The sequence below is a fragment of the Dendrobates tinctorius genome, unplaced genomic scaffold, assembly GCF_039654945.1.
Source record: "Dendrobates tinctorius isolate UK_male_01 unplaced genomic scaffold, ASM3965494v1 ptg000074l, whole genome shotgun sequence".
NCBI classification, from domain to species: domain Eukaryota; kingdom Metazoa; phylum Chordata; class Amphibia; order Anura; family Dendrobatidae; genus Dendrobates; species Dendrobates tinctorius.
In genome coordinates, this window is record NW_027361742.1 from 19,966,517 (window position 1) to 19,980,750 (window position 14,234).

The 14,234-nt window shown below is 45.3% G+C and overlaps 1 protein-coding gene across 1 annotated transcript in view; it reads left to right on the forward strand.

Moving 5' to 3' along the window:
* HMCN1 (hemicentin 1) overlaps nucleotides 1–14,234 on the forward strand; it is a 944,468-nt gene that overhangs the window by 611,500 nt on the left and 318,734 nt on the right. Inside the window, exon 68 of the mRNA XM_073582913.1 lies at nucleotides 196–459. Within this exon, the coding sequence (XP_073439014.1) occupies nucleotides 196–459 (264 nt within the window). The remainder of the gene's footprint in view (nucleotides 1–195; nucleotides 460–14,234) is intronic.

Sequence of the window (14,234 nt, forward strand, 5' to 3'; positions counted from 1 at the left end):
ATTAGGTGCGCAAGTAATATGTTTAGTGCATTTTTCGGCTGTCTGTGCACAATAAAATGAGATTTCAGCCACAATGTATGACAGTTTGTCATGATAAGTTATCATGTACTGGTAGGCCATGTACCCCTTAGCGTATCTTAGTAATGCAGAGACATATTTGACCTCTATATTTCTTTGATGTGCTTGAATTTTTAGTGCCCCCAAGCATTCATGATGCAGACAAGACGGAACAATTGACCTCTGTTAAAGGCAATCCCACTACAATGTCATGCCTTGCCAGTGGGCAACCTGTGCCACATATATCATGGCTAAAGGATGGAAAAGCTATAAATCATGGTGAGAGCAGAGGAACGATCCTAGAGATTCTTGTAACTGAAATGAGTGACATTGGAAGATATTCATGTGTGGCATCCAATGAAGCAGGCAGCGTCAGCAAACACTTCATCCTCAATGTTCTGGGTGAGTTGACTTCTTCTTTGCAAATGCAGCACACCTTATGCATACATATATTTGGGCTTGATAATCATGTAAAAAAAAAACCTGACAGGTTCAGATTCCCTATGTAAGTGAAAGCAGAGCAAGTTAGAGACAATATTTAACATTCAGAGCATGTCTCTCACAGATACCACTCATTGGTGAAAGGAGAAAGCAATATTCTGATTATGCTGTGTCCTGCACCATTCTAGTCATGGGGGGAAACACAGAGTAGTCACAGTTGTTCTCCAATCATGTCCACTGTTCAGTTGACTGACATCCTACTCAGCACATTCATAGGGTGAACAGGACATCGATAACCGAGCAGCGCACATCATTGCTCCATTCTGCACTCCACCCCCATGACTGGAAAGGAGCAGGAACAAAGCAATCATAACATTATTTTCTTCTTTCACCGATGACTGTGATATGGTATGTATGTAGTATAGTATGAAAATCTCATGACTAAAAACTGTAGAAGCCAGCAATATACGGTATTCTTAAACATAATGGCATTGCAGTAATCCCCATGTTCCCTCCTACTCAGTACTAATAAGAAAATACACCCATGTCCTTTGCTGGTTCCTGGCCAATTAATACCTTTCCCACAAGCTAGGATAGGAAATACTAATAATAAATAAACCTGATAGAAACTTGCGCTAATTAAATGTGTCTTGGTTAAATAAAGATATCTTATGAAGAAATCTATTACCTTTACTGAAGCTAAAAACTGGCGAGGCAGGGAAAAGGGTCTTCAGAATGCAGGGTGGATTTCCAGGTCCTTTCCCAATAATACTCCCCGACACAGGTATATAAAAACTTACTGGAGCTAAAGGGTGCTACCTCCTAGCATGCCGCCGTCCCGGCCGGTGACTGGCGCGCAGCTGGAGGTGTATATCGGCAGGCTGTAAGAGTACCAGCCGCCGCTTGCAAAAGCAGGCCTGCAAGGTCCAAAAAAGCTGTAGGACCTTGCGTGACGTCACAGTCACGTGATAGATCACGTGACAGGCAAGAAAGCCCTATGGGGCGCTGATGGGGCCAGAAAGCAATGGCAAATCCTACGCATTGCGGAATTCACTGATTCCTTCTTCAGGGATGGCCCCCTAGAGCAAGAGGAACCCTTATATAGCCTCCAGTATATAGCAATGGAGCATTATACTAGAGTATTCAATTCAAATATCCATTTACTTTCCACCCTGGACATCTGATGGATAAAATTACCTTTCCTGATACTGGGGTATTTTGAAGAATGATAAAATCATAGGGGAAGTTCTACCAGCCCGCCCTAGGTTTGTCTTTAGAAGGGCAAATAATTTAGGTAACCTGGTACCCCCTTCTATTTCAATATCTAAAAAAGGCCCCAATTCTCATTCACAACAGCAATTAAAAGGTTTTTTTCCCTGCAAAAAATGTGCATCTTGCAGAAAATTAGGCAGTAAGAAACAATTCTCTATTATAAATAAATCCATGGAGATTCAGATTCGTGATTTTATCACCTGTGACACGAAGGGGGTGATATATTGTATCACATGTCCATGTGATAAATTATATATAGGTCGAACGATACGTCCCTTAAATGTCAGAATTGGGGAACATTTACGGAATATTTGTAAGAAATTCACAGGTCACCCCCTCTCTAATCATTATCTTACACATCATGGGAGCTCCCTAAGGGACAATAAAGTGACTGGGATTCAAATAGTTAAAAGAAGTATCAGGAAAGGTAATTTTATCCATCAGATGTCCAGGGTGGAAAGTAAATGGATATTTGAATTGAATACTCTGATCCCAAATGGTTTAAATAGCGAGATTGAGCTATTTGCTTTTAATGCATAGTATAATGCTCCATTGCTATATACTGGAGGCTATATAAGGGTTCCTCTTGCTCTAGGGGGCCATCCCTGAAGAAAGAATCAGTGAATTCCGCAACGCGTAGGATTTGCCATTGCTTTCTGGCCCCATCAGCGCCCCATAGGGCTTTCTTGCCTGTCACGTGATCTATCACGTGACTGTGACGTCACGCAAGGTCCTTCAGCTTTTTTGGACCTTGCAGGCCTGCTTTTGCAAGCGGCGGCTGGTACTCTTACAGCCTGCCGATATACACCTCCTGCTGCGCGCCAGTCACTGGCCGGGACGGCGGCATGCTAGGAGGTAGCACCCTTTAGCTCCAGTAAGTTTTTATATACCTGTGTCGGGGAGTATTATTGGGAAAGGACCTGGAAATCCACCCTGCATTCTGAAGACCTTTTTCCCTGCCTCGCCAGTTTTTAGCTTCAGTAAAGGTAATAGATTTCTTCATAAGATATCTTTATTTAACCAAGACACATTTAATTAGCGCAAGTTTCTATCAGGTTTATTTATTATTATTATTTTATGGAGACAACTTGAGTGGTGTGTTGTCTTATTACTTGCTGCTTTGTGTTCTGTGGGTGTACGCTTGAGCGCCATTGGTATACACATATATTTATTGCATTTTCATTTTTCACCACTCACCAAGCGGCAGCAGCGTTTTTTTTTTTTTTGTCTTTGTTTTTTTTTTTTTTTTTTCTGGTATCCTCTGTTACTCCTAAAATTATAATATGACTAGCTTATGGTCTGATAGGAAAGAAAGATTATGTAATATTCAAAGGTTTTTTTGCTCTCCACATAAAGAACTATCAGTCCCCTATAGTAAAGAAGGTATTAATCTAGGCATCAGCTCTTTGAAAACATTGGAACAGCTTCTTATAAAAGAGATGAGGGACCTATGGGAGATTGCCACATTGGAAAGGTACATTTCTAGGGATATCATCCCTAAGGGACTTGTTGTCTATAAACCCCTTTCGGGGGACATTGGTGATGGGGACACTTTAGCTGAATGGGACAATATGTTCCATGATTTTTCCAAAAAAGCAGTTTCCTTTATCATCAAAAAAAGAAAGGATGGCTTGATTAAGATTAGGGATGAAATCTCCAGTTTATTTGAAGTCATAAAAACATACGAAAAACACCCTGATATAATACATCTCTCCGCTAGTATACGGAGGAGGATACATGTAAAGGAAAAGGAGATTATAGAAAGGAAAAAAAAGAAATTTGGGAGAGATTTTGGGAACGATCCAGGCAATCAACATCATTTGACACGCTGGCATCAACCCACTTATTGTAGTAATGATTCACATATTGAGGAAAGCCATGTCCACTTCAGGCCATTTAACCCATTGGTGACTCTTGATGAAGTACATGGACAGGAAAATTCTTCTCTTTTATCCTCTAGTGAAAGATTTTCGATCCATTTAACGTCTGGTATGGACGATATCAATGTCAATAATGGACAAGAAACAGCTCATATACAATGTGGGGACTCTAATATAGATAATATACTACTCGGAGAGACGGCGGTTACTGCATCCACACCGGTGCCCGCTATTCCCACCCAAAATAGATTTTCTCCTCTTGCAAGTACAGTTAACCATCCTTCTACTTCTAATAACAATCCCAATCAATTACCCCCAGCCCTCAATGAGGGTCCTCTTCTCACAAAAAATAAACCTAAAACTAAACAAAGCCATTTGCCGTTTTTTCAGGTGGGTCCAAAAAAATACGGCAGAGGGGATGTAGGGGCGGGAAATTTACCAAAAAAAAGAATAAACAACAAATACCAGAGGATCAAGTGAGCCATTCAGAACAAAAAATTTTTAATCTTAGTGACTACAGTTTAAAGGATAATGAGAAAAGATTACTGAGTAAAGGCCTCAAATTTGCACCCAGTGTGGGTTTTAACAAGTTCCAGGCGTTTATTGGTATCAAAACTTTTATGAGGAGATTAGCCATAAAAAAATTCTATATGTAAAAAAGAGTGACTTCTAGCGACGTCACGAATCCGTTTGAAATTATAGACCCTTATCAGCATACCGGTCTAAAGAAGAAATCCAATTTCAATCCGACTCAAGAATACTCAGAAGCCTTTGATGCATTTCAGAATAACGTGATACAGGATATTAGGAGTATATCTGATAAAAGATGCAGAAAATTTAAATATAATTTATCTAGCAGTGAACGTTCAGCTATTAAACGGCTTCAGACAAATCATGCAATTACACTAAGACCGGCTGACAAAGGGGGCAGCATAGTAATTTTGAACACTTCTGACTATGAGGAAGAGTCTTTGAGGATACTATTGGATTCACGTACCTATGAATTATTGGACAGTGACCCTTCAGAAAGGTACCTTGCAGAAATGCAGGTCCTCATCAAATGTGGTTTCGATAAGGGGTACATTAAGAAAGAGGAATTTGACTTTATCAACACCACTCACCCTAGGATACCATATTTTTATTACATCCCAAAGATACATAAGAGTTTGATCAAACCCCCTGGCCGACCAATAATATCGGCTATTGGCGGCCTGACGGCTAATCTTTCTAAGTTTGTGGACTACCATTTACAGCAATTACTCCCTGCCCTTCCAGCCTATTTGAAGGACACTACTCATGTTTTACAGGTTTTAAATACTATAGAATGGAAAGATCATTTCATCTTAGGGACTTTAGATATAACTTCCCTTTACACAGTTATTGAACATGAAAAGGGTTGCAAATCTGCGGAATTCTTTATGTCAGAGGCTAAAAGCTTTCCCAGCGACCAAATTGCTTTTATTGTCGATTGTATTTATTTTATACTCACCCACAACTATTTTTACTATGGAGCGAACTACTACTCCCAGAAGTGGGGGACCGCTATGGGTACCAGATTCGCGCCCAGTTATGCAAATTTGTATGTTGGCAAGTGGGAACATGAAACCATCTTTCCCGAGGGCAGGCTGCGCGCGAATCTGGTACTCTGGCACCGCTTCATAGATGATATTATTTTTATTTGGTCTGGTGGGCCTACTCTTTTAACAGATTTTATTGATGAATTGAATAAAAATTGTTATTTTTTAAAATTTACCGCAACTACTAGTCTCACGGAGATTAACTTTTTAGACTTAAAAATCTTTATTGAGGACAACACCATTCAGACACAACTATTTCACAAACCCACTGATTCAAACAATTATATTTCGCTAGAAAGCTGTCATCTCCCAAGTTGGCTTCTTAATATTCCAAAGAGCCAATTCATACGGGCTCATAGAAATTGTTCCAAGTCACAGGACTATTTAACTGAGGCTGAAACTCTAATCAAAAAATTTTGTCAAAAAGGTTATGATACCCAATCCCTGCTAGCAACCAGGGAATATATTGGACATATACCAAGGGAACAATTCCTTAGACATAAAATAAAAAATAAAGAAAATATTAGTATAGACGAGATTCCTATCATCACCCAGTATAATTCAAATAGTCAAATTCTCAGAAAAATTGTAAATAAACACTGGGGTATTTTGAAGAATGATAAAATCATAGGGGAAGTTCTACCAGCCTGCCCTAGGTTTATCTTTAGAAGGGCAAATAATTTAGGTAACCTGGTAGCCCCTTCTATTTCAATATCTAAAAAAGGCCCCAATTCTCATTCACAACAGCAATTAAAAGGTTTTTTTCTCTGCAAAAAATGTGTATCTTGCAGAAAATTAGGCAGTAAGAAACAATTCTCTATTATAAATAAATCCATGGAGATTCAGATTCGTGATTTTATCACCTGTGACACGAAGGGGGTGATATATTGTATCGATAAATTATATATAGGTCGAACGATACGTCCCTTAAATGTCAGAATTGGGGAACATTTACGGAATATTTGTAAGAAATTCACAGGTCACCCCCTCTCTAATCATTATCTTACACATCATGGGAGCTCCCTAAGGGACACTAAAGTGACTGGGATTCAAATAGTTAAAAGAAGTATCAGGAAAGGTAATTTTATCAATCAGATGTCCAGGGTGGAAAGTAAATGGATATTTGAATTGAATACTCTGATCCCAAACGGTTTAAATAGCGAGATTGAGCTATTTGCTTTTAATGCATAGTATAATGCTCCATTGCTATATACTGGAGGCTATATAAGGGTTCCTCTTGCTCTAGGGGGCCATCCCTGAAGGAATCAGTGAATTCCGCAACGCGTAGGATTTGCCATTGCTTTCTGGCCCCATCAGCGCCCCATAGGGCTTTCTTGCCTGTCACGTGATCTATCACGTGACTGTGACGTCACGCAAGGTCCTTCAGCTTTTTTGGACCTTGCAGGCCTGCTTTTGCAAGCGGCGGCTGGTACTCTTACAGCCTGCCGATATACACCTCCTGCTGCGCGCCAGTCACTGGCCGGGACGGCGGCATGCTAGGAGGTAGCACCCTTTAGCTCCAGTAAGTTTTTATATACCTGTGTCGGGGAGTATTATTGGGAAAGGACCTGGAAATCCACCCTGCATTCTGAAGACCCTTTTCCCTGCCTCGCCAGTTTTTAGCTTCAGTAAAGGTAATAGATTTCTTCATAAGATATCTTTATTTATCCAAGACACATTTAATTAGAGCAAGTTTCTATCAGGTTTATTTATTATTATTATTTTATGGAGACAACTTGAGTGGTGTGTTGTCTTATTACTTGCTCCTTTGTGTTCTGTGGGTGTATGCTTGAGCGCCATTGGTATACACATATATTTATAGGATAGGAAATACGACTGGTTCACTATAAGGGCTCATACTCATTTGCTAGATACTCGCACAATTCTCGTGCGAGTCTCTCGCATGAAAACCTGGCACTGCCGCTGGCACTCGGACCGGAGCATGTGGCTACATGTATTTCTATGCAGCCGCACGCTCCGGACCCAGTGCCGGCGGTAGTGCCGGGTTTTCATGCGAGAGACTCACAAGTGAGTATGAGCCCTAATGGAATAGTCAATGGTATAATCATGGTGGCTCAGTGGTTAGCACTGTTGCTCTACAGCACCGGAGTCCTGGGTTCAAATCCCAAAAAGAAGAACATCTGCAAGGAGTTTGTATGTTCTCCCCGTGTTTGCGTGGGTTTCTTCCAGTTACTTTGGTGTCCTTTCACACTCCAAAGACATACTGATAGGGATTTTAGATTGTGAGCCTCAATGGTGACAGCGATAATGTCTGTAAAACGCTGTGGAATTAATGGCGCTATATAATTAAGTAAAATAAATAAATGTTGCAAGGTTGTTTTCCTTTGACTGGTGCACTGACAATAGCTATGCACACAGATTACTGCTATATTTCAGATTATTCACACTTTAGCTTTTTACGTCCATGCCCTGACTACTGGAACTATGGGAAAAGCTCAAGGCAGCTGAGCTATACTGTTTCAGCAGTCATCAAGTTAGTGCTGCCTCCATTGGTTGAAATCATGACAATCATTCCTGTCTCAGCAGAGGCATAGCTAGGGGTTTATCTCAGGGTGGGTGAAACATCTGAGTGGGTCCCTAACCAGGTAACCCTGATTACAACTACGGCGTCGAACCATAAAAGTGGATGTAGGAGAACCTCTGCAGATGACCGCGCTTTTACAGAAGAGAAATCTCTACACAAAGACCAACAGGGTTATTACTGCCACATAGTGACTAGAGTTGATTGACTTTGGTCGGATCGGGTTTCATGAAACAAAATTTGTTTCAGATGAAACTGGTCCGACTAGGGCCAAAAAAAGTCGGAGTTTCGACCGAAACCCGACCCCAATGCAAGTCAATGGGGAATAAAAGTCGGCATTGAGTGGATGAATGTCATCCGCTCAATGCTGACTTTTATTTCCCATTGACTTGCATTGGGGTTGGGTTTCGGATGAAACGCCGACTTTTTTTACCCTAGTCGGACCACTTTCATCTGAAACAAATTTTGTTTCATGAAACCAGACCCGACCAAAGTCGCTTAACTCTAATAGTGACCATAGAGTGTTAGATACCCATCCTACAGAACATATAAGTGATTACAGTACAGTTATAGATGGTGACTTACAGATGATTCCAGAACATCATGACAACTTCTCCAGCCATTAATCATCTGTAGAGTTTACAACAAAGACAAATTTGACTTCCCACATTTCTAGCACCATCCGCATCTATCCACAACATGCACAAATTCCTTATCCTGCTGATACCTCAAAACTGAGCCTCTGCTGCCATATGTGTCCCTATTACTGCACCTACTGTGTAGCTTGTAGAAATCGCAGGAACGTGTGATGCAGTGATGGACAGGAGGCAGAGCAAGGGTTAACTTAACAGTTTAATTTAACAGGGGAATACTCCACTCAGGGAGGTAATGGGTTAAACAAGAGATTAACAGTATAAATGGCAAAAGGATATGGTGAGTAGAAGAACAACGGTACAGATCATGGCAGTTCCGATGAAAGTCACTGGTTTCATGAAGAGAATAGCGCCCACAACAGCTGGCGCGATGTCCTTTCCGATGGGGTCCCAGTAAACAACAATACCTCGTCTTCTGGCGACAGTGGTCAGTCTCCGGTACCTTCCACTGCCCCTAGTCCATATGCTGCAGTGACTAACAAGGGTATGAGCCACAATCCTGTACAAGCCCAACGTGGCTCTGCAACTATATTCAAGGTGAAGTCAGGTCACAAGTGTCTGGACAAATATTTGCTTCAAAGTCAGGGCGCAAGTGTCAGTCTCGTATGCGGTCCCTCTTATGTGGTGCGTGTGCAGAACATACAGACACTTAGCATGCGGCGCCTTTCTCTTGATTAGCCACCAAGAACACACTGCACGTCCCTCTCGCTCTCTGGTCCCCACTGCTGATGGCGAGGCTGCTGTACGGACTCAGACCTGTGTAATGCTGATGCTCCCGGGATGGAGCACTTCTCTTCCTGGCTGCTGCTGCGCACACCTTACTCTGCACACTCTGCAGCGGTACCTATCTCTTGATTGCTGCTGGGCACACTGCTTCCCTCCACGCAGCAGTCCCTGTCCTTCTGGTCTGCTGCAGCACGGTCTGTCGCAGCATCGGTACTCTGTGTAGGGACGGGAGCGGAGCACACTGCTCACCTGACTGCTCTGCCCTCCGATCACACCCAATTGCTCTGCTGCACGCACTTCTTTTTCCTTTTTCTCCGCTCTCCTCGGTCAGCAGGAAGGTGCGCCTGTCAGGGTCCTGACAGCACCGGCGTACAGCCTCCGCTAAGCAGGGAGTCACCCGCACCGTAGGGACCCCTGGGGACAAGAACAGCCGGACAATAAAGATGCACGGGACCTGAATGTAGAAGTTAGAAAGCTGGCACAGGACCTACGGTCATGTGAACGGTCATGTGACTGCAAGGGGGCGGGGCTTAGCGTCCTGCTTTCAGAGGAGAAAGAAAACTCAGAGTTGGGCAAAGCAGAAGTCAGGCACAATACAGGCAAGTGAGGTACAGCAGGGATAAACAGACGGGAGGTCAGACAAAGCCAAAGGTCATACACAAGATATCAATACAGTACCAGGGATGAGACAGAACGGACAGTCAGGGCCAAGCAGAGATCAAAAAACAAACGGACAAAGAAGGTACCAAGCAGAATCCAAAGCGATATCCAGAGAACAGACCGAGTCATACACAGGGAATCAAGCAACCAGAACACAGCACTAACACACTCAGGGGTCACCACACAATGCCAAGGGCAAAAGTATAACTGATGGGGGATGGGAGCTTCCTAAGGCTATAAGAAGCCTCCCCAGAACCAATGAGAGGTCACCCTAATAGGTCCCAGGTGTGCAGGTGAGAGTCTGCACTGCGATCAGAACATTAACCCCAGAAGTGCCGGTCACCCAGCACTGGTATCATGACACGCCTCAATAGAGCTTCCCTCAGGCAGCAGGGGAAGGTCTGCCTTACTAATGCTTTCCCCCGGGAACAGTGGATGCATCATCTCTAGTTCCGGACCTGGCATGTAGGTACCTGCTGTCTCGTCATCCCCCTTACACTCCCCTTCTCCTTTAGCTAGCCATTCCATGGGCGAGAACTCTTTGTACTCCACTCTGCTCTTCTGAGGGGGGACAGATGCCCACAATTTTCACATCCACTCCTGCCTCCCTTGCACCACATTCTGCCAGTAAGGCTCATACTGTGCACATTGAGCACTTTGAAGCTCTTTTAGGATTTTCTCGATAGGGGTACTCCAAACGTCAGATTGAGTGGTAGAGAACAGGAGTCCATCCAGGTTCCATGGAGCAGCAATCTCTGGTGCCTGTTCCTCTTCTGGGTCATCATGTGGCAGTTCAAGAAATTCTTCCTCTTTATCTTCCACAGCTGCAGGAGGAAATGTCACAGGTACACTTTGCATCTCTTCCATCTGATCAGGATCCCTTGGGCTGGCGGGCAGTAAACTATCCAGTCCAGGGAACTAAGTAAGTGGTTCTTCCTCCTCACAATCTGGAACCGTGGGAGCGGGCGTTTCAGGAGCACTAATCACTTTCTCCCCTCCGTCAGAAACTTTTGGCAGGTAAGGTAGTGATATACTTCTGTGGACTACTCAGGTAGGCGTCCCTTCTTCCCCTTCGGGTTGTTCTTCACAGACTGGACCTTCGGTTTCGATTTGGAATCTCACCAGATTCCCCTCCACGTGCCTGAGCAGCGTAGACACCTCACCGTAGACAGTCGACACCTCCTCCATCTCTTCTCGGCGCCCGACATCGTGACTCTGTCTGGCCCTGGGTGGGGTTCTCTTTTTCTCGCCGTACCATTTCTCTCAGGGGCGGCGTTCTCTCCAATTAGCAAGACCTTCAGAAGGGTGAGCGGATCTTCCCCATCACCTGTCTTGGGTAGGGCAACTTCTGGACAGGTGTCCCAGTCTTCCACACGTCCAACAGCCACTTCTGCAGCTGTCTGGTGGGCGCTTCAGTCTGGATCGCCGTCCTCTCCGGGAAGCATACCTCTTCTGCATTTGCTCTTCACCCCATGATCTGGGGTTACATTTTGAAGCTGCTGCTGAAGTTCTCCTCTATCCTTTTTCATCTTTTTCATCTAAAATGAAGTTCTCCTCTATCCTTTTTCATCTTTTTCATCTAAAATGTAAAATGTAAAGTGCTGCGGAATATATATAAATAAAATTATTATTATTATTATTATTATCTTTTGACGTGAATTATCTTAGGGTATGGCGTTGAACTTCAAGGTGACAGCAAGGACTTCCTTCAGGCTCTCGACTTCTTCCCATATTTTCTGCATCCCCTGCCGTAATTCGTGGGACCACTTTGGCTCTTCCTTGTTCGGTGTGGACTCCGGACCGTCTCTGTCAAAGCTGCAGCCCACTGCCCCTGCTCTCTTTTGCGTGCTTCTGCCCCCACTTCTGAAAGAGTCATGTGCGGGTTAGCTCACAGGCGTACATGCAGGGCTTGCATAAGCAGCGCATCTCTAAAGCCTGTCACTAGCTGGTCTCGCAGCACTATGTCCCGGGGTCCTACGCCTATGCCATCCCACTTAACAATTGCAGTGTGGATCTCCTGCAGCACATTCATGTATTGGGTCACGAACTCTGCCTCCCTTTGGACATGAAGAAAAAAGCGCATGCGTAACTCCACTACGTCCATGGGGTCTCTGTGTGTCTCCTCCAGTATTCCCTAGGGGGTAGTAGCATGATGGAATCCCTGGCCTCTCCGTCTAAGGCCATCAGGGCAATTTCTAAATCCATTACGGGGATCATGGGGTACATCCTCAACATACCCCTGACTCGCTCAGTCCAGCTCCATAACAGAATGTTGCTCCTTGTAAAATTAGGGAGGTTACCCAATATTGTCCCCAGCAGTATACTTGCCCTTGGGACACCACTGACCGCTTGGTCTGCCACCTCTGCGACCGTAGACTGAATCCTGCCGACTACGCCAAGTGTAGAAATCGCAGGAACACGTGATGCAGTGACGGACAGGAGGCAGAGCAAGGGTTAACAGTTTAATTCAACAGGGAAATACTACACGCAGGGAGGTAATGGGTTAAATAAGGGATTAACAGTATAAATGGCAAAAGGATATGGTGAGTAGAACAACGGTACAGATCACGACAGTTCCAATGAAAGTTGTAGCAACCCTGCCGACATCACTGCATGACCTCCCATCCCCCACCTACTACTTTACTCTCTTCTCCGGGCCATGCTGTGATTTCTGTCTGCTGCCGGCTCCATGCTGTATGCCTCTTGCCTGCTCTCTGCATACTTCCTGGCTGTGTGCATATGGGGGGCGGCGCCGGCACTCTCTGGTTTTTATGGAATCAGTGTGCACCTGCCTATGGTGTTCCCAGTCAACTACCAAGAGACCTCTAGTATTTAGGACAGCTCCACCTGGTGGAAGCTGCTGGAGCAACGCATTAACTCAGTCAGTGTCTTGCTGCTGAGTTGTCAGGTCCTGTCCTGTCTCTGCCTGCTCTTGGGGCTTCATTCCCGGATCACTTTCCGTGTGCTTTGTGTCATATTTTCCGCCTACCAGGAGGCATTATATCCTGGTCTCTGTACCCCTGTCTCTGTGCCTTGTGCCTTTCTCGTTACGCCCACCAATAGGCAGAATATCCTGGTCTGTGTCATTGTTCCTTTGCACTGACTCGTACCTTGCTTTGTCTGAACTCTGTCATATACCTCTGTCTGTTAGTCTCCTTGTCTGTGGCTCCTTTCCCTGCTGTGTTTATCCTTGAGTCCTCTCCGTCTGCCTGCTCTTGTTCCTTGCTGTGCCTGTGCTCTGCACTCTTGCGGTTCTACCTGTGCTCCGCTTCTGCTGCTGCAGATCCTCTTGCTGCAGCTCCTCTCCGCATACCTTGCTGTTCCGCTTTGCTCCACTCCTGCTGCTGCAGAACACCTTGCTGCAGCTCCTCTCCACATATCTGCGGTTTCGCTCTGCTCTCCTCTGTGGCACTTGCTGCTGCAGAAGCACCTGCTGCTGCAGAACCTCTTGCTGCAAACTGCAGTTTCTCACCGCAGCCTTGCGGTTCTACCCTGCTCCGCTCCTTATGGTTCTACCCTGCTCCGCAACCCTGCGGTTCTGCTCCGTTTCCATTCCATATCCTGTGGATTCTTGTCCTACCCATCTGTACTGGTTCCTGTCCCTACCTGTTCACATATCCTACTAGTTCCAGTCCGTGTCTCTGTCCTGTCTCTACCGAGTCAGTTCCTGCCTGCCAGTGCCTCAGCCATGCCCGGCAGCCTGCCAGCACCTCAGTCATGCCCGCTTGCCTGCCAGTGCCTCAGTCATGCCTGCCTGTGCCTGCCAGTGCCTCCGTCATGTCCGCCTGTCCTGCAAGAGTGCCAGCTATGCCTGTCTGTCCTGCCAAAGTGCCAGCCGTGCCCGCCAGAGTACCAGTCATGCCTGTCAGCACCTGCCCGGTAAACAACAATACCCCATCTTCTGGCGACAGTAGTCGGTCTCCGGTACCTTCCACTGCCCCTAGTCCATATGCGGCAGTGGCTAACAAGGGTACTAGCCACAATCCTGTACGAGCCCAATGTGGCTCTGCAACTATATTCCAGGTGAAGTCAGGTCAAAAGTGTCTGGGCAAATATTCTCTATCAAAGTCAGGACGCAAGTGTCAGTCTCGTATGCAGTCCCTCTTATGTGGCGCATGTGCAGTACAAACGAACACTTAGCACGCAGCACGTTTGTCTTGATTAGCCACTGGGCACACACTACACGTCCCTCTCTGGTCCCCGCTGCTGGCTGCAGGGCTGCTGTATGAATGCAGGCCTGTGTAATGCTGATGCTCCCAGGACGGAGCACTTCTCTTCCTGGCTGCTGCTGTGCACACCTGGCTCTGCACACTGCAGCGGTCCCTATCTCTTGACTGCTGCTGGGCACACTGCTTCCCTCCATGCAGCAGTCCCTGTCCTTCTGGTCTGCTGCAGCATGGCCTGTCGCAGTGCTGATACTCTGTGT